The sequence below is a fragment of the Schistocerca nitens genome, chromosome 3 (assembly GCF_023898315.1).
Source record: "Schistocerca nitens isolate TAMUIC-IGC-003100 chromosome 3, iqSchNite1.1, whole genome shotgun sequence".
Taxonomy (NCBI): domain Eukaryota; kingdom Metazoa; phylum Arthropoda; class Insecta; order Orthoptera; family Acrididae; genus Schistocerca; species Schistocerca nitens.
In genome coordinates, this window is record NC_064616.1 from 89,474,835 (window position 1) to 89,502,584 (window position 27,750).

The 27,750-nt window shown below is 41.7% G+C and overlaps 1 protein-coding gene across 1 annotated transcript in view; it reads left to right on the forward strand.

Moving 5' to 3' along the window:
• The window catches only part of LOC126248063 (importin-13), a 206,957-nt gene that overhangs the window by 162,689 nt on the left and 16,518 nt on the right, over nt 1-27,750 (forward strand). Inside the window, exon 15 of the mRNA XM_049948704.1 lies at nt 23,395-23,550. Within this exon, the coding sequence (XP_049804661.1) occupies nt 23,395-23,550 (156 nt within the window). The remainder of the gene's footprint in view (nt 1-23,394; nt 23,551-27,750) is intronic.

Sequence of the window (27,750 nt, forward strand, 5' to 3'; positions counted from 1 at the left end):
AAATTGTTTTGATTTTGTCATCAGAGGTATTAATCTCAGACGTGATGCACATGCTTCTGGACTTTTTAATAACCTTTCTTAATGTAGCACAGTAGTTTTTATAATATTTGGCAGTTTCTGGGTCATTACTCTTTCTTGTTGTTGGATACAGTTCCCTTTTGTGGTTACAAGATATTTTTATTCCTTTCGTAAGGAGGTTTTTTTGCATGGTTTCTTATAATTAGATTTAACTACTTTCTTGGGGAAACAGTTTTCAAATTCTCTTAAAAGTGTATCATGAAATAAGTTATATTTTAAATTAGCATCGGGTTCCTTGTACACCTCATCCCAGTATAACTGCTGAAGATATTCCCTGAAATTTCTAATTGTTGAGTCATTAATTGAATGCACAACTTTGGAGGGTAGTTTTGAATTACTGAATGGAGCTATGTTATATACTGTAACTAGCTGAGCACCATGATCAGAAAGGCCATTCTCAACAGGACAAGAATTTATGTTTTTAAACTTAACTTGGTCTATAAAAGTGTTATCTATCAATGTGCTACTGTCATTTACTACCAGAGTGTGAAAGGAGTACCTTTGTATTCATTTTCTGTGGCTATTAACAGTTGACCTTATACTCTTTTAATTTCATATTCTAAATATGAACCTGCAGTTATTGTTTATATTTACATTACTCTTGAGAGTCTGCAAAATTTAACAATGTGGCAATGTATCAGCAAATAAAAATAATGGACATTATAGTAGCTTGTCCTATCTGGCAACACGACAGAAACTACAATAATTTCATTGCAAACTACTGCAAAAAGTAATATCCGAGGTTATCGAGAAGGTGCAAGTTTGAAATATCACTGTAATGAAAGTGAGCGTATACCTTCTCAGTTAATTAGCTTCCAGATAGAAACATGAATACACCACACACCATAATTATCTCAGTAATATTATCCTTCCCCTCGACTTCAAAATTCTTTTGAATAACAGGTATGGATTTCATTAACATAGCGATCAATTTAAACGATTACCACATACTTATATCTTTCAAGCAGTAATGGCATTTGTTCATAGGATAAATTTCGTATACTTTTGATTCTATCAGCCAAGGGAAGGAACAAGAACAAATGGGAATTAAATATGACCTTGAAATGGTTTTACAATATGTAGCGATCAACAGATAACAGAGATTTTAAATCGTGTGTGTCTAGCACCTATGGAATTGTATGTGATTGCTGACAAAGATAACAAATATCTTGAATCACACAAGCATGATACAATATATATTACTGTGCCCCTAATTGTGAAACACTTTATTTACCAAGTAAACAAGGCTCTCACAAGTCTGATGTTACTTGCTGCATTGGTAATTGGTTTTTTATCATTTTCTTTATTCTTTGGAATGACTAAGTTCTGTTCTATCTTTTCTTTCAGATGGAGCTTCAGTTATCTCTGTTTGATAGAGGAGTGTGGGTGTAGGATCAATATTGGATACATTTTTGTTTGACAGTTTTCTTTACGTACATCTCAATGTTGGATATCCATAAATTTGAACTTTATTGCATGACATACTGAAGGTGATTTTTTTTTTTTATAATTTTTTTTTTACGGAGTCATGTTCAGAGAATTCTTACAGTCTGAATTACAATCTGTTTGACTTCTTACATTTTACAGCATTGACTTTTGTCGATGTGACATTTGCTGCTTGTCAGGTTGGCTTTTTGTACTGTGCTCTGGGTTACTTCACTGAATAGTCATAGCACAGTCTGCCTCATGGCTGAATCGGTTTGCTGTTCATCACCTTGTGACTCATAAAACTTCCTAATACTACAGTAGCATATCACTGTCTTTAATAGCTGTAAACGCACTCACATAGCATCTGCGTAGTCAGTTAATTGCAGTCTTGATAATGTCTGCCAGATCATTTTAAGATGCTTAATGCACACAATCTTGTTCGTAACAAGTAATGTCGGCAGGCAAGTCTAATTGTTGCATCTCTTTGTGGCACATTGGGATTCGTGTCTATGAATGGCAGTGTTTCTGACACACACACACACACACACACACACACACACACACACACCTCTTCACCATCGAAATTCTTGCTCAAAAGTAAGTGATATTCCCAGTTTATTTGTGCATATGTATCTGCAGTTTGTGAGTCTTTACTCACACTGTAATATCAGTTCACACATGTCTGGCTAGACAAACTAACATACGAATTTTCATATTGTCAGTATGCAGATACAAATCTAATAAACTCATACTGCATCCTCACAGTAAAACATTTTGGTTGGCTGCCATTGCAAATCCCATGTGATAACAAACTATCCTACGATCAGGGTATTTTTCTACTGGACTCAATTGTACTAAGTTCAGTGGGACAAGCAGCTGATAGCAAGACTGAGATAGATGGACAAACTAGACAACAAACCAATTCAGAATAAAACCCTAAACCTAACTTAGAACACACTTCTCAACTTAGAATTGCATAAAGTCATCAAATTATTAATCTTCTCTTTATTAGATGGAAAGCAACCTTTGTTACCCTGAACTTTGTGTAGTTACTTTCCAATATATGCATGTCTGCAGCTCAATCTTTTTCAGACTGGTTAAATACACAAGTTTGATTGATGTGTAAAGAGCACACCTAATGATTTTACCACTTCATTTACTTAAAGTACTATATTATTTGAAACAAGAAAAATTCTCTCTCCAGTTACTAGAACAGGGCACAAACTGTCTTTGAATCATTTATTTAGGCAGCATTTACCTCCATGTACATACTCTATTCTCTGTTAAAATCACCAGGCTTGGCTTTGAGCTGTTCTAAGTGGTTATGTGGGAGCAAGCAAGCCTGTATAAAAATGTGTAAATTTTAACAAGAATTTTTCTCCACTGACGAAAATTCTCCTCTTTTTGGTGTATCACTCTCTTTTAGTCTTCGATGTTCTCCACTCAAATTTCCATGAAACTTAAAGGTATGTCCAAATTGCATTAATAGATTACAAAAATTCCATTTCAGTAATGTGTTCTGTCACAGTCACCTTTTTATAATATATTGACATGTTCACAAGTTAAAATAAGTGGTGTTATAATTAATCAAACAGGGGAAAATCCAGGATGAAATGTAACAATATTATGAAAAGGAAAGTTGCTACTCACCATATAGCGGAGATGCTGAGTCACGGATAGGCACAACAAAAAAACTGTCATAAATAAAGCTTTCTGCCAATAAAGTCTTTGTCAGAAATTGACAACACACACACACACACACACACACACACACACACACAAATGCAACTCACCCAAGACTGCAGTCTCAGGCAACTGTAGCCATACTGCGAGCAGCAGCACCAGTGCATGATGGGAGTGGCAGCTGGGACGGGGGTAAGGAGGAGGCTGGGGTAGTGAGGGGGAGGGATAGTAGGGTAGGGGTGGCAGACAGTGCAGTGCTGCTGGGGAACGTTCAGGGACGAGGTGGAGAGTGGGCAGCTATGTGCAATCGGGAGGTTAGACAGTGGGCAGGGGAGAGGGGATAGCGTAAAAGGAGAGAAGTAAAACGACTTTGTGCAATAGTGGAATGAGGGCTGTGTAGTGCTGGAATGGGAACAGGGAGGCTGGATGGGTGAAGACAATGACTAATGAAGGTTGAGGCCAGGAGCGTTACGGGAACGTACGAAATATTGCAGGGAAAGTTCCCACCAGCGCACTTTAGAAAAGCTGGTGTTGGTGGGAAGGATCCATGTGGCACAGGCTGTGAAGCAGTCATTGAAATGAAGGATGTCATATTTGGCAGTGTGCTCAGCAGTCAGGTGGTCCACTTGCTTCTTGGCCACAGTTTGTAGGTGGCTATTCATGCGGACAGACAGCTTGTTGGTTGTCATGCCCACATAAAATGTAGCACAGTGGTTGCAGCTTAGCTTGTAGATCACATGAGTGGTTTCACAGATAGCCGTGCCTTTGATGGGACTGGAGTAGGTGGTGGTGGGAAGATGTATGGTACAGGTCTTGCATCTAGGTGTGTTACCCTACTATCCTTCCCCCTCCCCGCCACAGTCTCCTCCTTACCCCCACCCAGTCGCCACACTCATCATGCAATGGTGCTGCTGCTCGCAGTGTGGCTACAGTTGCCCGAGACTGCAGGCATGTTTCTATTTTTGACAAAGGCCTTACGGGCCAAAAGCTTTATTCGTGACCGTTTTTTTGTTGTGCCTATCTGCGACTCAGCATCTCTGGTATTATAATTGCTTGTCCTATCTGGCGGCACATGGCAGAAAGGAAAATAATTTCATTGTAAACTGTTGCAAAAAGTAATCTCTGAGATAAATCAAGAAGCTGCAGGTTCATATTATTGTCATAATAAAAGTGAGTGTATGCCTTCTTAGTTAATTGCCTTCCAGATGGAAATGTGAATACACCACACACTATAATTGTCTCGGTAATATTATCTTTCCCCTTGACTTAAAAAATTGAGTAATAATTACGGATTTCATTAACTTAGGGATGACTAAATGATTACTACAAACTTACATATACTTTTGAGTGTGTCAGCCATGGTAAGGAATAATAACAGAAAGGGAATTAAATATGGTTTTATATTATTTAGCAACCCAAAGATAACAGAGATTTTGAATTGCACGCATCTAGCACTTATTGAATGCTACATGAGCACTGACAGAGATACAAAATATCATCAGTTACACAAATACACTCCTGGAAATGGAGAAAAGAACACATTGACACCGGTGTGTCAGACCCACCATACTTGCTCCGGACACTGCGAGAGGGCTGTACAAGCAATGATCACACGCACGGCACAGCGGACACACCAGGAACCGCGGTGTTGGCCGTCGAATGGCGCTAGCTGCACAGTATTTGTGCACCGCCGCCGTCAGTGTCAGCCAGTTTGCCGTGGCATACGGAGCTCCATCGCAGTCTTCAACACTGGTAGCATGCCGCGACAGCGTGGACATGAACCGTATGTGCAGTTGACGGACTTTGAGCGAGGGCGTATAGTGGGCATGCGGGAGGCCGGGTGGACATACCGCCGAATTGCTCAACACGTGGGGCGTGAGGTCTCCACAGTACATCGATGTTGTCGCCAGTGGTCGGCGGAAGGTGCACGTGCCCGTCGACCTGGGACCGGACCGCAGCGACGCACGGATGCACGCCAAGACCGTAGGATCCTACGCAGTGCCGTAGGGGACCGCACCGCCACTTCCCAGCAAATTAGGGACACTGTTGCTCCTGGGGTATCGGCGAGGACCATTCGCAACCGTCTCCATGAAGCTGGGCTACGGTCCCGCACACCGTTAGGCCGTCTTCCGCTCACGCCCCAACATCGTGCAGCCCGCCTCCAGTGGAGTCGCGACAGGCGTGAATGGAGGGACGAATGGAGACGTGTCGTCTTCAGCGATGAGAGTCACATCTGCCTTGGTGCCAATGATGGTCGTATGCGTGTTTGGCGCCGTGCAGGTGAGCGCCACAATCAGGACTGCATACGACCGAGGCACACAGGGCCAACACCCGGCATCATGGTGTGGGGAGCGATCTCCTACACTGGCCGTACACCACTGGTGATCGTCGAGGGGACACTGAATAGTGCACGGTACATCCAAACCGTCATCGAACCCATCGTTCTACCATTCCTAGACCGGCAAGGGAACTTGCTGTTCCAACAGGACAATGCACGTCCGCATGTATCCCGTGCCACCCAACGTGCTCTAGAAGGTGTAAGTCAACTACCCTGGCCAGCAAGATCTCCGGATCTGTCCCCCATTGAGCATGTTTGGGACTGGATGAAGCGTCGTCTCACGCGGTCTGCACGTCCAGCACGAACGCTGGTCCAACTGAGGTGCCAGGTGGAAATGGCATGGCAAGCCGTTCCACAGGACTACATCCAGCATCTCTACGATCGTCTCCATGGGAGAATAGCAGCCTGCATTGCTGCGAAAGGTGGATATACACTGTACTAGTGCCGACATTGTGCATGCTCTGTTGCCTGTGTCTATGTGCCTGTGGTTCTGTCAGTGTGATCATGTGATGTATCAGACCCCAGGAATGTGTCAATAAAGTTTCCCCTTCCTGGGACAATGAATTCACGGTGTTCTTATTTCAATTTCAAGGAGTGTATAATATGACGTATTATTCAGCAGAAGTAATTTTATTGCAAGTGTTATAATTTTTCTTATATCCTCCTTCAAAAATCAAAGTCTTATTCATATGCAGTGCAAATAGTGTCATTGTTGTCCTGAAAGACTTTATTTTGGCTTCTTTCTAGTTTTTTTCATTGCAGGTTTTGGAGAACTGTTATATGAATTTGCTGTTTATATCTGATCTAGTTTCAAGTGGGCAGCTGGTTTCAGTTTTGTATGAAATCATTCAAATGTATTTTAAAATGTGGTAGAGAGACAGTTGTCTTAGGTAGCTTCTCTATTTTCCTTGTAATAATAATAATAATAATAATAATAATAATAATAATAATCAGTTCAGGGATTACAAAAACTGTTTCCTTATCAACAATACAACCTTTCTAAATCTCTCCCTCCTTTAGCCTGGTGCTGGAACACATTGTTGTAACCTTTCTCTGGTATGCTAAGAATTTAATGCTGTTGTTTAGTTTGGTAAAGGTGATTTCTTACTGAAAATAACAGTAGCAGTCGGTGAATCTGTGTGTTAACAATAGTTTAATGGCTGTACTCTTTATACATATGATAAGCAACAGTGGCTGGTTGCTGTTCTTGTTTTCAGTAAGAAATCCGTTGTAGGTTATACAGTCACAATCTAATAACATCAGTTTCCAACAAGATAACATTAGATTGGTACATATGCGTTTTATGTTCTGTCATTTTCTAAGTATCTGACGTTTAACTCAGTGCCTCAAAGTTACGCCACTTAGGGAACACAAATCTCATCTGTAAATCGTTGATTTTTACCATATTATCAAGCCAAAAGTTTGACTTTTACATCCATAGAGAAATGGTAGTTTTTTTAATCACATTGTCACATTTGAGTTTAATTTATTTTCTTATTTGTTTACTAATGCTTCTTTTTAAAATTCGTTTTAACTTATTGTATTTCATTAAGTTTTGCTTTGTGTGGTTTGTAATTTGTGATCTTGGCTGCCCAAACATATAAAATATGTTAGTTGTTTTATTTCTTTTTTATAATTAAACACTTAAATCTCCCGTACCAGTAACATCTTCAGAAATTTTCAGATTTAACTCCATAAAGATGTTTAGAAGCATGCACTCAGCTCTTTGTAAATCCTCCATATTTGGAAGCATCAGTAATACATTGATGCTTATAGCTATGTTTCTCTTTTATTTGTGTAACTGGAACTATTGGCTCTTTACCTGTATTTGTGGCACCTGAGATGTTTTGTATCAGTGCTTGTTTTGTATCAGTGCTTAATTGCCCTCCTGAGATAAAGAGTTATTGCTTTCAGCTGCTCTCTTGAACTCTTCCTTGCTTCCAGCATGTCTGAAGTGTTGAAAATTACTGCTGTATTTCCAACCATTCAGCACTGACTTCATGCATCATAATCTCTTGTATTTGTTTTTATAATTGCATCAAAGAGATGTCATCAAGCCAGTGCCTCATTTCCTACCTTCCAAATTTCACAGAAGTTCTTCTGCATAACTTTCAAAACTAGCACTCCTAGAAGAAAGGATATTTTGGAGACATGGGTTAGATATATTGTGGGGTATGTTTCCGTATGAATTTTCACTCTGCGGTGGGATGTGTGCTGATATGAAACTTCTTGACAGATTAAAACTGTGTTCTGGACCAGGATTCGAACCTGAGACCTTTGCCTTTTGCAGTATCATTGCTTGCACAATTGCTAGTCTTGCAAGTTACACAGGAGAACTTCTGGAAAGTTTGCAAGGTAGGACATTAGGTATTGGTGGAGGTAAAACTGTGAGGATGGGTCATAAGTCTTGCTTGGGTAGCTTAGTTGGTAGAGCAATTGCCCATGAAAGGCAAAAGTCTCAGGTTGGAGTGCTGCTCCGGCACACAGTTTTAAGATGTCATAAAGGTCTTGCAGTTTGTTGGTAGATACTACTTCCTTGGAGCTTGGAAGAGTGAGAGACAGATGATAACAGATTGTAGTCTAGAGTCCGGCATGATGCCTGCCAAAATGCCTCATCATTCCCAGTGAAAAGTGGAATTTTGAGTCTCATTCTAGCTCTGGCCCATCATCATCATCATCATCATCAATAATGATCCTGTCCACCTCTTATTTTATTGGTAATGATTTAGTCAGTTATTAATTTAGATCCTCATTCAGGTCATGTATAGTCATTTTTGTTTGAGAAAAGAGATTCAGACTTGTAAGTTCATTAAAATATGTAAACTTTCTTAGTGTCTTGTCTCTTAATTGTTCGAGAAATAATGCAGAAGTTCACAAGCATCTGAATGACATTAACAGTGTGAGATAGATGTTAAATGTTTTTTCTGATCTCACAAACAAGGCCACAGTAGGTTCTTTCGTAGTGGCAGCAGTACATGTGCCAGACCTTTGTCTTCAGCAATTGCCTAAAATGGATTAAAAATGTAGTTACTATTTTTTTAGGTACATCCAATATGATGGACATTCATTAAGCTTTACAGTTTGCTTGTATACATGTACAAGTGAATAATTGCAGTTATACCCCTTTTTAACAAATCTTTGGGGACCTAAATAATTGTTACTTAAATGGGGTTTACCTAAAGTTGAAATTTATTTCACTTACACCATCGGAGGATCAGAATGTGCACTGTAACTTTTTAGGTCACACAAGTGTTAATTAATCACAGGGTGTCACATGCTGAAAACTAAAATATAACTTAGCGTGAACTCAATAACTTTTCATGTTAAAGCACAAACACTCGTATAATCACCAATCAGGAATGTGAATTACAAAAAGATTCCAAAATAAAGAAAACTACTTAAATACTGTCATTTGTTCTGTGAAACAAAAGAGACTCAAAATATGGTTTCTTTCCTCTTTAGTATAATTCACAGACAGGAATTGTCACTCCAGATGGTTGTTGCTGCAAGAACTGACTAAACTGATGAAAAATACCCTATAAACAGTCTCAAGCCCCCACACAGCTACAGCTAAACTTCTTCCAGGTGAATTCTCCTTTTCATCATCATCATCATCATCATCATCATCCTCACTGCCGATCTCTCCACCATCATTTGTTTTAATTTTTCTTTTACAGCAGAACCACACAATTAATTCACATCTGTCCCTCTGAGATCAACCTTTCATTATGACAAACCATCCTGAAATATTTCATTTGCTAAGCCATCTGTAATAATCTCTCATTCATCTTTGCGGAAACTGGCTGCTAGAACAACTGATACTGTGTCACACCCAGAATTTACAAAACAATTCAATGCTGGCTGTTTAGTCATGGTATAGTGTATAACCTGTAAAATTTTAATTTCCATTTCTGCCTTTGTATTGGAGAATAAATAGACTCCTGCACAACTGTGACTCTTCATTTTTCTTTCACATAGTGAATTATGCATTGGTACAGTGATGCGGGTAACTTCTGCAGTTAGTAGCAGAACCCATAAAATTCCGTGGAAATTATGTTGCCTTTGGACATGGAGGTCATTGTAAGCAATAACAACAATCTTTCCGTCTCCATTGCAATGCCTGCTGAAATACTATGTAATCTTCCAGCTACATTCATACAGTCATTGCTGTTTAAATCTAAGTGTAAAGTAGGGTTTATTGGTACTTAAAACAGCTGGTTTTACACTTCCAGAAGACTATAGCAAAATGCAGGAAGACATAAGGAGGATCTCTGATTGGTCCAGTGACTTGCAGTTGACCATGGATATAAATAAATGTAGCATATTGTGCATAAATAGGCAAAGAGTTAAATTACTGTTCAGTTACACTATTGACAATAAATCACTGTCAACATTAACAGCCATAAAATACTGATAGTAACTGTCCATAGCCACCTCAAGTGGAATGACTAGATAACAGTAATTGCAGGAAAAGTAGATGTCAGGCTGAGAATCATTGGAAGACTCTTAAGGCAATGTAAACACAATATTAGGAAAAGAACAGAGTGGTACTCACTGAAAAATTGGAGACAGGCACAATGAGAAGACTGTTGCACGGTAAAGCCTTCGTAGACAAAGAAAACACACACAGATTCACACAAGAAAGCACACCTCGTGCACACATGACCGCTACCACCAGCAGCTCCGACCGGAATGTGACTGTTACGTGAATAGCAATCTGGAGTGGGACTGGGAAGGGGGGAGGGATAGCAGGGTACAAGTGAGGGGAGAGAAGAGTGCTGTCTGGTGGGGCATGCAGGGACTAGGTGGTATAGCCTGACATGGCTGCCAGGTGCACCAAATACCAGCAGTCCCTGCGTTTTGACTGCTGCCATCCCTTCCACACCATAAAAAATCCCTTCCATACAGCCTGGCCACCAAGGGACGGCATATCAGAATTGCTAAGTACTCCCTTTCACAGTATGCTGGAAGTCTCACTGAGACATTCACAGATACGCACTATCCCCCGGACCTAGTCTGCAAACAGGTTTCCTGTGCCATTTCCCCACAAACCCCCCCAGTTGTCCCATCACACTCCCAAGAGCCAGCTACAAAAGAGTGTGGCCTTTGTCACCCAATACCACCCTGAACCACTAACCAGCTACCTTTGTCAGGGGTTTGATTATCTATCATCATACCCAAACAACCTCCACATCATCCTGATCCATCCCTATGCCATTCCCAATCCCAACCCCTAGTCACAGGTATCATATCCCTGTGGGAGATCCAGATGCAAGACCTGCCCCATCCACCCACCTACCACTTCCTATCCCAGTCTTGTCACAGGCTTATCTTACCCCATAAAAGGATGGGCCAACTGTGAAAGCATCCATCTCGTATACCAGCTGTGCTGCAGCTTTTTATAGTGGTAAGACTACCCATCATCTTTCTACCAGGATGAATGGCCAGTGCCAAAGTGTGGTCAAGAGTAGAGTAGAACTACCCTGTGGCACAACATGTAGCTGAACATGGCATGCTTGACTTTAATGGCTGCTTCACAACACGGCCATCTGTATCCTCCCCTCCACCACCAGCTTTTCTGAACCGCACAGATGAGATTTATCCTTACAATACATTCTCTGCTCCTGAAATTATCTCAGCCTCCACCTGTGGTAACCTACTGTCCCCATTCCCACTACCAAACAGTTTCTACTCCCCTCTGTCCTTTCACCTCCTCCCTTTCCATATCACTGACCTCCTTGCCTGTCCTTTTCCTCCCTGCTCCCGTCCTCCTTCCTTCCCCCACAGCCCACCTCCTGATGCAGTGACTGGCAGCTTCATCAGGCCACCATCCAGCCCCTGCACGTGCCGTCAGACAGCGCTCTTCTCTTGCTCCATTTTTTTTTACGGTGATATCCCTGCCCCTTGCCAGCCTCACTCCAGATTGCTATTGACGTAACAGTTACATTCCAATCGGCGCTGCCGGTAGTAGCAGTCGTGTGAATTAAGCGTGCTCGGATGTGTGAATTTGTATGTGTTGTCTTTGCTGAAAAAGGCTTTGACCAAAAGCTATAATGTGTAACAGTCATTTCATTCTGCCTGGTTGCAACTCAGTGGGTCATCTTTACGGTGAGAAGCAACCTATTTTTTTCCTAATATTGTTGATGTTCCAATCTGGAGTTTCCATTGTTTAAGGAAATGTAATTCATCCATGAAAGGAGTGGCTTACAAAACACTTGTTTGATCAGTTCTGGACTATTGCTTGTCAGTACAACTGTCACTAGGTTGGATTAATAGGGGGGAGAGAGAGAGAGAGAGAGAGAGAGAGAGAGAGAGAGAGAGAGAGGAATAGTGTAAATCTTATTTGTGGGCAACGATGGAGACTTTAACTTTACAGTTATATACATATCAAATAGTAGTCATCTTCTGTTGAATATGTTTTCTTCTACATTAAAATACCCTGGGTACACAATTCAATATTTAAATAAATAATGGAATGCAGTAATGGTTTTGTTTTTACCACAAAAAGGTTTGCTACTGCCAGTCAGGATTTTTGTTAAATTTATTGTATGCTTAGTATGTTTTGGAATATAATTATCATTTTCAGAAGCATTTTCATCTCATTATGAAGAGTTAAATGAATGAAAATGAATATCAGGAAAATTTTTCTCAAGGTAGTTGGCCTGGGATCATTGGATGTAGTTGTTAAATGCAGGAATTTCTTAAAAATAGGTTAATTAGTGCAGGATTTTTTAATAGTTTTGTTAAAGAGTTAATGTGTAGCATGTTGTTAGTCTGCTGTGCAAATATACTGGCAGCTCTGCATAGCAGGCCTAGATTTTGTGCTTGAAATGAAGCCTTCTCATTGCCCTAATGCATGGAATGTTTTTTAGAGTAAAATGCTGCTTTACATTTTAGATGGTGTAATGCTGTAATTACTGCATTTTCACTTTAGCTTCCTAACTGTGTGGGGTTGATGTGTTTGTCATTCCTCATGAAACTAATGTTGGAGCCACTAATTCAACATAATAATATTTAAATGACTAATGTTTATAAATTGCCGTAATGCTAGTCATGATAAGAACTTTCACCACAACATACATGAAGCAGAATTCGAAGGAAATAATCAGTGCCAGTTGCAGCAGCCACCAGAAAGATTGCGGGAGGCGCACATCGGCATGGCACGTCACGGACAGTAGTTGCCGCAAATAAAGTCCCGTCCACTAGAGGGCACGCGAGAATTCAGCCGCGCCCTTTGCCGGTGGAACAACAACAACAACAACTCGGGCAGCACGGGCCGTGCCCAGTCAGTTTTTACATCGCGCATGCCTAGCAGACAGTTCCCGGTCTACACTAAGTGAAGTGCGAGGGACAGCGTGAATCGTGTTAATACACAATTGGCGACGAGTAGGGCCGTTCTTTCGCATGTTGCGTCATCATTCTGGTTTCGCAGCTTATCCACGGCATGGAGGATTTAGTGCGGGTTTTGGTTGAGCAGCAGAAGGAACTCATGGCGACCATGACATAAGCGCTTCCGGCGTTGCTCTCCAGCGCCGTTCCCCCCTCCCTTTCCCCCGTATGACGAGATGGCGGAGGATTGGGATGCATATGAACATCGCCTTCGGCAGCATTTCCAGGCATTTCATGTTGCCGATGCGGAGGTATGTCGTGCTCTTTTCTAATCTTGTATATCTCCCTTGCTGCATCAAGTTTTGTGGCAGCTAGCGCCGTTGCAGGAACCCTCGTCCTTGTCTTTTGACGCATTGTGTTCATTGCTGTCTTCCTATTATCGCCGCCGCACGCATGTTGTGGTAGCTAGGGTCGAGTTCTATCAATGAAAGAAACAGCCCCATCAGTCTTACCGGGTGTGGGCCGCTACCCTGCACGGTCTTAGTCGCAAGTGTCATTTTGTCACGGAGCAGTCGCGAGAGTCGTATGCCCACGTTATGGTGTGAGACGTCATTGTTCGTTCGGCCCCTGATATGGAGGTCTGGCAACAGGCCCCGCATTTGGAAGACCCTCCCCTTGAGGAAGTCCTGCCCATTGCTCAATAGTATGAAGTCTCTCACACCGCAGGTCAACAGTTGGAAGCGTGGTGCGACGTCGCGGTGGTTCAGGGTGGCGCAGCCGCGTCCACTGCGCCCAGGGTGGACGACATGCGAACGGTACAATCCGGCCGTTGCGGTCGCTCCCGCACGGCGTGTAAACAGAGTTCCGTCCGCCGGCCCCTATTACTGTCCTGTGCGTTGTGCTATATACATCGTGATCGGTCAGAATGCCCGCAGCGTTGCGCTGTTTGTCGCAAATGTAATAAAAAAGGACACATTGCTAAAGTTTGCCGCTCAGCCTCAAAAGAATCGAAGGAAGCAGGTACCGAGGACATGGACGTTGACATTCAGGAAGTTTGATCGGGCCAGGCTCCCGATGCATCGGCACACAAACTCTTTATCGAGGTGTCGGTTCGGTCGCACCGACTACAACTGCAAGTGGATACGGGCGCGGCAGTTTACTTGTTGAATGGACAAACTTACTCTGACCTTGGGTCGCCCCCATTGGCACCAGTTTATCGGCGTCTCCACGGTTATGGTAAACAGTTCATTCCCCTACTGGGTCAATTCACTACTGACATTACGTACAAATCAGTCACTCGGCCTGTTACTTTTATTGTTATCAGTGATGCGAGATCCGCTAACCTTTTTGGATTGGATGCTTTTTAAGCTTTCGGCTTTTCTATCGCAGACACCATACAGTTGGTCTCCGAAGACGTTCCCTATCAATCATTGGAATCTTTGACCTCTGACTTTAAGGATATCTTTGAGGAGGGCCTGGGGCGTGTTTCACACGGTAGCCGGTAGTAGCAGTCGTGTGAATTAAGCGTGCTCGGATGTGTGAATTTGTATGTGTTTTCTTTGCTGAAAAAGACTATGACCAAAAGCTATAATGTGTAACAGTCATTTCATTTTGCCTGGCTGCAACGTTGAAGGCGTCGGCTCGCCCGCGTTTTCTATGCGCGAGGCAGATCCCCTCGGCTCTCTGCCCTCAGGTAAAAGCAGAGCTAGACTGGCTGACAGCCCTCGGGTTCGTTCTTCCCATTTCTTCTACTGGGTGGGTTCGCCCTTCGTTATTGTCAGGAAACCCTCGGGAAAATTACGTCTTTGTGGCGATTTCAAGGCCACCATTAACTCCCAATTGGTGGTGGACTCCTATCCCTTCCCTTGTTCTGATGAATTGTTCTCCGATGTGGCAGGAGGCCAATATTTTTCGAAAATCGATCTTTTGGAGGCTTATCATAAGATACCACTTGATGAGGACTCCAAACAGCTGGCGGTCGTCAACACCCTGTTTGGCCTTTACCGATAACAGCGATTGGCCTTCGGAATATCCAGTGCCCCGGTGATATTTCAGCGTTATCTTGAGCACGTCACGTCGACAATCCCTCATTGTATTAATTACATGGACAACATAATTGTCACAGGCCTCAGCACGAAAGAACACTTGCACAACCTTCGAACCCTCTTTCTCAAATTCAGGTCCGTGGGCCTGCATTGCAACCTGCGTAAGTCGAACTTCTTCCAACCGTCCATCGAGTATCTGGGCTACATCATCTCTCGGCACGGCGTCCAGCCGCTAGGAAGTTTGGTCGAAGGTATTGTCGACCTTCCGCGGCCTGCTTCGCTGAAGGAGTTACAAGCTTTTTTAGTCAAGATTGCCTATTACCACCGGTTCATTCCCATGGCTTCCACCATAGCCCACCCTCTGTACTGCTTTTTGTGCAAGGGTGTTCCTTTTGATTGGTCGCCTGCATGCGAGCGAACGTTCACCTCGTTGAAGGGCCTCCTCACTTCAGCACCTTGTTTGGCTACTTTTGACCCCAATAAGTCGTCGGTCCTGGCTACAGATGCTTCGCAGTATGGGATGGGGGCGGTCCTGGCCCATCGCAACGTTGATGGCTCCGAGCAGCCACTGGCGTTTGCATCTAAAACTCTTAGTTCCGCGCAGGCCCATTACTCTCAGGTGGAAAAAGAGGCTTTGGCCATTGTCTATGCTGTTACCAAGTTTCATCCTTTCTTGTATGGCACGAAGTTTCAGTTAATCACTGACCATAAGCCGTTAACATTGTTATTTGGCGCCGCCTCTCAGATTCCGGATAGGGCGGCCCACAGACTACAGCGCTGGGCCTTGTTCCTCTCGAAGTACCATTATGACATTCATTTTCGCCTTACCGGACAGCATGCCAACGCCGACGCTCTTTCCCGTCTTCCGGTGGGCCCGGATCCTAAGTTCGATCGGGAGGAGATCATTTGGATGTGGCGTCCCGCCAAGCGGTTGATGGCTTCCCGATCACTAGTTCTAGAGTCGCCAGGGAAATGGCAGCTGACCCGGTTCTCTGGTAAGTAGTTCGCCTCATTCAGCAGGGGTTGTCGTCCCGACCTCCAGGCCGGGCCTCGGACCCTCTTCGTAATTATATTGTTCTACGAGACCGCCTGTCAGTCTCGGAAGGAGTTCTCCTTCTGGCTACCGATGATACAGCTCCTTGCGTGGTCGTTACTGCAAGTTTGCGAAGGGAGGTCCTCACGTTATTACATGAGGGGCACTGGGGTGTTTCTCGTACTAAAACCTTGGCTCGCAGACATGTGTACTGGCCCGGTATTGACAGCGAAATTGAGCACTTGGTGGCCGCCTGTTCCCAGTGTGCGAGCCAACAGACGTCTCCCAGGTCAGCGTTCTCTTCGTGGCCGCCTGCAACCCAGGCATGGGAACGTGTTCACATCGATTTTGCGGCCCCGTTTATCATGGCTTTTGGCTCATTGTCATTGATGCTTATTCCCGATTCCCATATGTGGTTCGCTGCTCCTCAACCACTTCAGAAGTTGCAATCCAGGCACTCGCAAAAATCTTTTCTGTGGAAGGTCTGCCAGTCACCCTGGTATCAGACAATGGACCTCAGTTTATTTCGCAGACCTTCCATGATTTTTGTAGGCGCTTCGGTATTTGGCACATTTGCTCTCCCTCCCTTTCATCCACAGTCGAATGGGGAAGCCGAGCACATGGTGCACACATTTAAGACGCAGATGAAAAAGTATGTGCACGAATTTCCTGCGGAGAAGGCATTGACGTTTTTCCTGATGGCATACCGGACCACACCGATGGGAGAACGCAGCCCTGCAGAGCTCCTCCACGGGCGCCAACCTAGGACTCTGCTACACCTCATCCGGCCTGGTCCTCGCCAGTCTTCGCAAAATGGGGTACCTGGCTTTCCACAGGGTATGTCAGTCTGGGCACGTGGGTTTGGCCGCAATCCACATTGGATACCGGCGGTGGTCCTGCGCCGCAGTGGCCGCCGGCTCTATACCTTTCAGGTGGGGGACCGGGAGGTGCGGCGTCACCAAAATCAGCTACGTCCACGTTTGGGCACCCACCCTCCAACCCCTCAGGCGCCGGCTTCCCCATTGCCGGCACCTGTGTTGTTTTCTCAGGGGACGCTACTACCCCTCCCCCATGTGACTCTGCCACACTGCGATGGTTCTCAGCCGTGGCGGCCTCCAGTAGCACCAGCACCGGCATCGCCATCGTTAGATATGCCCCGGCTAGAGCTGGCCTCCCTCGCAGGCCCAGTTTCTCAGGAGGTTGGTTCACCGGTGGTCGTGCCTTCCCCATCATTCCCACCACTGGGTCTTGACCCTATCGAGGTGGAACGGGATCCGGAGTTCAACAGCTTGTCGCCCATTCTGTCCCAGGCTCCGGTGGTGGGACAACGGGGGCCTCTTCGTGTGAGTCACTTCCAACCGTATTCAAAGGTTCCGGCTCGAGGGTTGGCAGATCCCACTGACTCCAGCATTCCAATGGACGTTGAGGTCATCACTACTGCACGATGCTCCACCTTCCGTCGCAGTGGATCACAGTGGCTTCACCCCCCGAAGGAGGAGGAGTGCAGTAGCCACCAGAAAGATCGCGGGAGGCGCACACTGGTACGGCGCGTCACGGACAGTAGTTGCCGCAAGTAAAGTCCCGTCCACCAGAGGGCACGCGAGAATTCGGCTGCACCCTCTGCCGGCGGAACAACAACAACCCAGGCAGCGCGGGCCGTGCCCAGTCAGTTTTTACATCGATCATGCCTAGCAGACAGTTCCCGGTCTACACTAAGTGAAGTGTGATGGACAACGTGAATCGTGTTAATACACCAGTCTTCCACACAACATGAAGAATGACAATTTATTGAAAATATGATGATTCAGAGCATAGGTCAATACAATTATTATGAAGTATTGAGTAGTGAGTGACAAAATTTAAAAAATAGTTAGGGCTGCTTGCAGGGTTGCCAACCTTTTACAGAGAAAATCAAGGATCAAGGAGGAATCCTACAAAATAAACAATTCAAATAGTGTTTTCTGCAAGGAAATATATTTAAATGTGCATACATGTTTTATTTTACATTATTGCTTGTATTTATTCACAGGCTTTGCTACTTTTTGCAAAGATTCATTCGATTTTATGGTTCAAATGGCTCTAAGCACTATGGGGCTTAATATCTGAGGTCATCAGTCCCCTAGACTTAGAACTATTTAACCTAACTAACCTAAGGACATCACACACAACCATGCCCGTGGCAGGATTCGAACCTGTGACCGTAGCAGCAGCTCGTTTCCAGACTGGAGCTCCTAGAACCACTAGGCCACAGCGGCCAGCCATTTGATTTTACACACAGAAAGAATTCTCTACAATTAAAATTACAAGTCACTGCTACTTTCAGTTCTTATTTTATAAGCTCAGTGGTACATTTGTTGTGCCTCTCTGTCCATTTATGGTTCATTAGGGGAAAAAAATTCTTGCTGCCTCAGTGTTTGAACCAGGAATGCTTAATACAAATCCAACTACTTTCAGCAAATTGGGAACCTGAACATTTTTGGCTCTCAAGGTACAGAAAACAATAACCCACCTTCTGTTTGCATTGCCTTAGATTAGATTAGATTAGTTTTTCGTACCATAGATCCGTGCTGAGGAGATCCTCGTGGATGTGGAACATGTCAATTTTTTTTTCTCTTTTTTTTATTTTTTTTTTAAGCTTAAATAACAATACTAATAGTATGAATATATACAATACATCGTTTGTGTCTCTTAAAAAAAAAATTCGTCAATGGAGCAGAAGGAGTTGGCCACTAGTAAGTCTTTCAGGCTCCTTTTAAACTGATCTTTATTTGTAACTAAATTTTTTGTGTTTACTGGCAAATTATTGAAGATGAGTGTTCCTGAGTAGTGGACCCCTTTTTGAACTAAAGTAAGTGCTTTTAAGTCCTTGTGCAGATCAATTTTGTTCCTGGTATTGTATGTATGAACTGAGCTGTTTGTTGGAAAAAGAGATATATTATTTAGGACAAATTTCATTAATGAGTAAATATACTGAGAGGCAGTAGTTAGTATACCCAGTTCTTTGAAGAGGTTTCTACAGGACGTCCGTGAATTTACTCCACAAATAATACGTATTACACGCTTTTGGACTCTGAAAACGTTTGTTTGACTTGAAGAGTTACCCCAAATTATTATACCATATGACATTATGGAATGAAAGTAGGCAAAGTATGCAAGCTTTTTCATTTTTATGTTGCCTATGTCTGCTAACACTCGAATTGCAAATACAGATTTGTTAAAGCGTTTCTGCAGTTCTGTGGTGTGCTCTTCCCAACTGAATTTATTATCAAGTTGTAATCCCAAAATCCATATATATGCTTTGCTTCAAAATATTCTTTACATTACAAAATTCCTCATACAAACAATCTTCATGTACATCATCTATCTGCACTGACTCCATTACTCCATGAAGGTGCTTAAATATTATCTCAGAAATTAGACAAAGAGGCATCCAAGACTCAATTGACTTTGGCAACTGACCTACAAATTTGAAATTCTTGACCAGATATGTTTCCAATGACACACAAAATTCCATAAGATTATTTTCATTGTGTTTTCTGGTTATGGAACAAGTGAGCGTATTTAAAACTTTATATGTGTCACTACCAAAATATCTGTCACTCATTCTTTGCTCAATTTTACAGATCAAAGTCTTGACCACCTCAAAAATTTGTATTATAGTAACATCAGAGCATTCTGAAAACTTAGAACAATCTAAAACAATTGCACCAATATGGGCAAAAAAGTTAACTCTCTTTCAGTCCCGTCAGAATAATTTAAAAATATCTTTAGAGCTTTGTGACAATCATCAGTACTTTTCATATAACTTTTAATGTGTTCCCAATATGTAATGATTCTAGCAGGTATATGTCAGAGAGTTTTGCTTCTTTCTACATCTACAAATTAAAAAAAAATATTTTAGGACTTCCCTTCACCTTACAGAAATGGATAAGTGACCATATAATTTTGGGACCAGATTTTAAAGATCAACATCTAGGGTATCACGAACAGTTTGCCTTGAATATTTGTTTGTTATCATCATTTAACGGTTCAAATACTGAATTATGCTTTCCAAAATTAATGTTGGCATTATCAACACAAAAAGCACTACAGTTGTTTGTATCAAGTTTGAGGGATTCCAACGAACATTTTAAGAAATTGTGAATAGACATTGCTCTTTCACTGCTCTCTTCTATAACATCCGGAAGTTTATTTTGAATTCCAATTTTGGGATCAAAATATCTCAAAACAGTCGGAAACATCTTCCTATTTTTATGGTTAGAAGGATCAATTACTACAGAGAAAAATTTTCTTGTCTAATTGGGATCATTTAAAATTGTAATAAAATCTGAAACGCTTTTTGGAGCCAAAACTTCTTTCACTATTGCTTCAGCTTTAATGCACCCACAATACTTTTTTTTGTAAACTATAATCACTGAATATATCCTTCATGATTTTAACATTGCAGTCCAAGCTATTATAACTGTGATTATGTTTCACTATGTGAAACACAAATGCCAGTTCTTTGCAACAGCTCTGTGTAATCCACTTGTGGTGGAGCTACCACTAGCAGAAAAGACGCTGGAAATGTTGGAAGACTCCTTTATGTCTTTCTCCTTGTTTGTATGACCTAATGCTATTGAAGGTATTTATTACTACATTAAATTCGTATTTACGTAATTTTAAATTGCACCAAACGAAGTAATACAATGTGACTACAAAATTGACTTATAGCTTACCTGTAGTTTTTGCATGCTGAGAATAGTCAATACTGCCTCTATGTGCTACACTAAATTCCCGTTTTCAGATACAACAGAATGCTTTGAAACAGTTAGCTTTCACAGGACGAAACCAGGAATATATTTCTTCCTAACACGAATGGTAACCACACGTTTTTAGTTCTCTTCCTTGTTGGTGATTTCACCCTATCTTATCTTCATCACTACTCTCATGAAAGTAGCTATGTGCACAACTCAAGTAACCAGTTAAATACTTGGTGCCTTTGTGGCTTTGAAATTGATTTCACTATTAGTACCGATGAGATAAATAAGGAAAAAAAGCATTCAAAAAGTACGTATTGATTATCAAAATAAATGCGAAGTGGCAAAGTTGACAACAATGCAGGCAACAGTGCAGTCAATACCGACAAATATTATGCTGCACAGGTGGCAACAAACATCTGTAAATCGCTACGACACAAAATCCCCTGAGAGCCACTGATCAGAAACTAAGGAGCCCGCGTGCCAAGTTATAGTTCCGCATAAGTGTACACCCAGATGATCATTTATTTCACTTGTGGCACTACCAGTACTTGCCACACGGGCACCTCTCTCACGCATTGTGGATCCCCTCGGCTACGGCCACACGAGTGTTACTTTCACGCGTATTTGTACAGCAATTCATATTGCCAATATAGATCACTATTTGTTTTAGTCCTGCTTCGGTGCAAGTTGTGGTAATTTTTACTGTGCATAGTTAGTATCAACTCTGAGCGTGTCAGGCAAAATACATTATTTGATCTACTATTGCAAAAGATAGAAAAATACAGGATAAATTCAAAATAATACAGGACACGGGATTTGACCAAAAAAAAAAAAAACTAAAATACGGGATTTCCTGGAGAATATGGTATAGTTGGCAACCCTAACTGCTTGCATAGGCTTTATTAGCTTTCTTCTTTTTCAGAGAAGGTAGTTGATACCCATAGACGTATGCACGCTTCTGATGATGCTTTACAATCTTCATTAACTAGTTATATTTATGTTGCAAAATATCTTTTTGGTTGCTAGTAACTTAGATTGTATTCTTGGATTTTGGATAATTGGGAGGAGTTGAAAGATGAAGAAAGTGTGAGTTCAGTAGTCACTGTGAAAGTTTTGAGATTTCCTTAGTTGGTGTTGATTGTTTAATAGTCAAGGAAGGTGTTTAATCATGATAGCAATTGTTAGTCAGTCATGCAATTTTCAGCTTGCTTGGCACCCTGGGTGGACCACTAGTCCTTCATTTGTTTTACTGCAAGTGTCAGTCAGGTTGAGTGGATATGGGGAAGGTCGTACTGAATGCAAATCAGTGTTTGTAACATTTTCAGCAGGTTTTGGAGAGACACAATTTTCCAAAGAAACATTTTACAAGAAGTTCAATGAGTCCAGACACAAGATAAGCTCTATTTAATACAAATTTTGCTGGTAACAGCCATTAGTGGCTGCAACAGAAGAAAACTAGCTTTGAAGCGGGATGATGATTGAAGAGGATTCTTGCTTTGCTCATCAACAAATTGAGAGCACTCTGAAATCAGAGCAGTAGTAGTTTATAATATTCTGTATGAGGACATTTGGATACCATAACTTTAACCTCTTTGTAATACCTGTGTATGTTTAACTCTGCCAGTGAGCACTATAAAAATTAAAGCCTGAGTGGTATAACTATCATAACTAGTGGCAGAAGAAGGCTGTACCAACTCTTAACAAAGTGGCACTCATGCATTTGGATATTCCCAAAAGTAAAGAAAGCATGATATGGGGGGAAAGCTGTTTGAGCATATCCTTTGTGACAAGGGTCTATATCACTACCATTGTTGATGGTGAAAGCCATGACAGTAACTGCAGGTTGTTACTTGGGAATTTGCATAAGCTTAGTGTCAAATTTGGTTTTATCATGACAGCACACCACATGACAAAAATTAACATTGCATGAGGAGGCTTGGGCTCCAGAAACTCCTTTGTTCCCACCCTGTAGCCCAAATTTAGCTCTATGTGATTTTTTTATTTTTCATGAGGTGGAATGAATTGCCTACAGTCAGCAATTTGTGTATACAGAAATATTGATCTCTGCACGTGATGCTTACCCAAATGATACGTCAAGATGTCTATTATAAAGCAAATGGCGGAAAATTGTTACATTGTCTATTATGACCTTTCCCAACTGGTCCGAAGGGATGCAAAATGCATAGAACATAAGGGAGAGTACTTTGAAAAGGTGAAAGCCATGACCTGGTCCAATCTGTTGTAAAATTGTGGATTATTTACCTTTTATTGATTAGTATTGTTAGATGCTTGCAACTTCAGTTGTGTGTAAAATTTAAAGCTTGGTGATAATACTTTATATCCCAGTAAAATTTGATTTGGTGCAGAATATGTCAGGTGAAGTATTAGTTCAACTTCACATTGAATTCTGACGTGGCTATAATTCTTCTTCAAACTAATTAGGCAAAAAAAAACATTTTTGTTTATTCATGGTATAACAGCTCCCACAAATGTCAGGTGAATGCCAAATGATCTCCATAGCATGATAACGTATTAAGCAATCAAGCAGTCTTATAGGTTAGTAGGTAGCTGACAGTTTTACTAAGTTTTAATTTCTTTGAGTATAACCACTTCTCCAAAGATTAAGGTTTGCAAAGAGCTTAGCAAATTGTGAGAATTCTTATAAAATAAATTGTTATGATGAACACTTTGTGTACACTATTTTTTCTGTTTTTGTAGGTATTGAAAGTTTGCAGCTACCTGAGACTCCTGTGCTGAAATCTAGTGCACAATTCCTCAAATGTTTTATTAAACAAAGTTGGGAGTATGTACACTTTTCTACAATTGTCAATGACTGTGGCGAAGCACTAGTACAGAGAATTCTGTTGTGCATAGGTAATGTCAATACAGATTTATATGTTTGTGGTTTCTGTAATAATGAAAAATATTTAGTCATAGCTGCTCATGTTGTACATTTATTCTCCTGATTTAATAATATTTTTCGTCGTCTATTTTAGCACTAGTGAGTGGAAGTACTGTGTGTTTATTAATATTATAAAAACTGGAAATACTGTGTTTATCAGAACACTGTTCGAAGCTGGATAATACAACAATTAACATCTATAGTCACAATATTAAAGGTTGAGTGGCATGGCCACCTATAAACAGGAGACAAGAACATTCATTTTTTCTCAATGTAAATTAGGTCCTGTTCATTATTGAAAAGTAATAATTGTACTAGTGAAATAGTATAGTTTTGTTTCCAGCAGTAACATGGAATAGGAGCATGTTTTTAGCAGAATGTTCTTAGTCCTTTCCTAGGACTCAATTTAAATTATTTATATGTAGGTGGTAGAGTAATATATTTCATTTATGATGGGTATTTGGCTTACTGTGTAAAGTTGTACACTGGCAGACAAAAAAAAGTGAAGCACTCGGAAGGGGAGGATAAAAGAAAATGAAACTTCATGGGTTGAGAGGGTAAGTGGTGTTATTTCAGCCGTTACAAATTCGAGTTACATTTGCAAAGAACTTGGTAGTATGAGCCCACTAATAAATATGAAGTTGCACCTCCTCTGACCTGTATGCATGCCCTGATTCAGTTGGGAAGGGTGTCATAAAACCACTGTATCCTCACCTGAGGCAAGCTAGCCCACAACTGTTGTAATCGGTCCTCGATATTCTGGGTACTGGCACTGGCATTGCCATACGAGTTGGTTCCACTCGTGTTCAGTCGTGGATATAACTGAGGATATTGTTGGACACTGGAGTACTTCAGCATCACACAGACAGTTCATAGAGAGACGTACCACGTGTGGATGGACATTGTCTTGTTGAAAAATGATACCATTATACTGCTGCCTGGTAAGTAACACTGAAGGACACAGAATATCCGTGACATACTGTTGTGCCATCAGAGTTCTCTCTCTCACTACCAGCCGTGACCTGAAGTCATACCGGATATCTCCCCACACCGTGATGCCAGAAGTAACTTCACTGTGCCTCTCCAAAACAGTGGAAGAATGGGACCTCTCCCCAGATACTCACAGACAATGGTTGTCCAGATTATTGCAGAACTGCAATCCATCACTGAACTCAATGCAGCACCCTTAGACACGGCCATTGGTGTTGTGCTATTAACAGTGGTCTATGCGTGGGATAGTAGTCCCTACTTGGGCAGCTGCTGCTGCTGCTGCTGCTGCTGATCTCTCACCAATGATGTAGGATGACACAGAATGTTGCAGGAAGCCCATTACTTGTTTTCAGATGGCAGGTGTCGATGTGAAACACATTTGCATATAGTGTGACACTGGGTTACCGTCAAATCTGAATGTCCCAAAAATCTTGATATTGCACAATTTGACCAGCTGGTCAAACAGAGAACCAGAATGAGGTCTTTCTCAAACTCTGTCATTGCTGATGTTGCTATCTCAATTGGGTGTTTGGCATTTCTGTGTCCTTCAGTGATCTTTCAACATCACATGCTGTTCATGCCCCTTATATACCCTACCAGGTCTGGTAACAACGCTAAACATGAATAACACTAATGCATGATGGTGGATGTTTACCAGTTGCAGAGAATTGATTCTGTTATCACTTACATACCAACCAAGGGTGTGTACATATGAGAAGTTATTTTGGAATCTGACTATGTCTTCTAGGTGCTTAACTTTTTTGTCAGGCAATGTGTGTTCCTGAATTATCACAACAGTGGACCATATCTGCCCACCTCTACCTTGTGACTATTTCTATTTACCTAAAACAATGTGCTGCTTCTTATTGAAGAAGAATCATACTCAGTGCAGAATTTGGATTTTTTCTTCAATACATCACGTTCTGAGGAATAAATGGTTTACTTTGCAATACGTGTTCACATGGAGTGAGTTTTATGCTTCCTAGTTGGGCATATTGGTTCTGGAAGATAGCCTTCATAGTGTCCACCCCTGTGTTCTTAACAGCATCTGTAAATAACTTCAGTATGTGGTTTCATTAGGTTTTACACCCAAGTACTCCCATACATGCTATATTGCTGAAAAGTTTGGCGATCTAAAAAGTTGGAAAAATACGGAAAAATCTCTGTAAATACTATTGACGTACAGCTTCACAATTTTCTGCTGGGAACTTCTTGCTGGAAGCCCTGCTAAAAGAGAAAACATGTGCAGCAACAAGATGTCCTGCAGACATCATAGAAAATCCAGGGTAGAGGTGCTCTGTAGAAGCCCTCTCAACATATGACATTGCTAAGGCACAAATAGAAGCTAAACAATCTCATTTGCGTTCATTGCAGTTTTCGTGTGTTCTTTCCGTGACACCTCTACAGACATAGTTGTGAGTGAGTATCAGTGGCCGGACACACATAATTTTGCTGGAATTGCACATCTTTTGTCAAGCACCTTACGTAGGTGCTTTTATATACTGTGCAGTGTCGTCGCTCGTGCCAGGTTTATGAATAGCAAAACAGTTGTGCAGCTTGACCTTTTTATCATGTAAGTTTATGCTCTCTTAAAGTGCTCTGGTGAGGGAACCTAGAGGCCAGCTACTAGTCCTACCATCAGTGAACAGTTTTGTCTCAGTGTCCTTAGGTTATGAGCTGTGCAGCAACGTAATTCGCCAGCCTCTCACCATTTAATTATGCATACTACCTTGAAAATCAGTTATATGGGCCAAAACTCAATAATTGCTATGTAAATACATGCTACTTGTTACAATATTTTGTCATCAGGAAACAGTGCTTCGTTGCTCAACAGTTTGCATTCTGCTCAATCTTGTTGGCCATATGTGACAGCACACACACATGATCTCTGGAGGTGAGTCATGCAACTCCACATGGCACTACGGTAGTTAGGCGTTGGTGAAATCTTTTTTACAGCCTGTTTATGGAAAGGATGAGTGTGTTGACTTCAGCTTAATGCCCAATCTGATCCAGGCATTTTTGACATTCATGAAGAGGTGAAAGTTTTAAAAGAAATTGTGAGTCGGTACTAGCTAAAATCTGGCTGTAAAAAAGATTTCACCAACGCCTAACTACCGTAGTGCCATGTGGAGTTGCATGACTCACCTCCAGAGATCATGTGTGTGTGCTGTCACATATGGCCAACAAGATTGAGCAGAATGCAAACTGTCGAGCAACGAAGCACTGTTTCCTGATGACAAAATATTGTAACAAGTACCATGTATTTACATAGCAATTATTGAGTGGGGTTGGTTTGATAACACTGGCAAGAAGAAGAAGAAGAAGAAGAAGAAGAAGAAGAATGTTTCCTGCACATCATGAGTCAACTCTTACTAATTTTGGGTCGAGAAAAACAAATATGACGATGAAAAATTTTCAAGAAGAATGTTTCCTGCACATCATGAGTCAACTCTTACTAATTTTGGTTCGAGAAAAACAAATATGACGATGAAAAATTTTCTTTAGCTCTAGTTTCTGTGATACACATTAGGTGAAAGTATTTCATATTAACAGATCAAGAGAAAAATATACTTTTTAATTACATATCCTAACAACATTGAAATTGTATTGGAATTTTTGAAAATGGTAGTTACATTTTAAGAGTTCTAAATTGCTGGAAGAATACCTCGCAGATGGTTGGGTCTGAAGAAAATCATGTGGTGGCTGCATGAGATCGTTGCCTTTCAGCTTGCCTCTTCTAAAAGTGTTCCGGAGCATCCTGACATCAAGATCAACAGTAATTTGCAAGCATTGCTTCATTCCAATGGCCCTGATATCTTTGTTCCATAACAGAAATGTCCTGATGGAATCTTTCTCCATGTTCACCACTGACAGTTCCACAACTAGGAGGGGAAAAGTCTAGGTGGGAGTAGAGAATATGGATTTTAAGGGACATGCTGCATCCAAGGTTATGGTATTTTTACAGGAGTACTTTCACCAACTGAATGTAGTTATCATCTCTTTTGTTGCCTAAAAATCCACAAACAACTCCCTTGAAGGCTTCCCAAGCTTCCTTTTCTTTCCCCTCCAAAACTTGGTCAAATGCAGGATCATTTACAAGTTCTCGAATTTGTGGCCCGGTGAAAATACTTTTGTTAACTTTTGCCTCACTTAATTTTTGAAATTTCTCTCATATGGCCTTA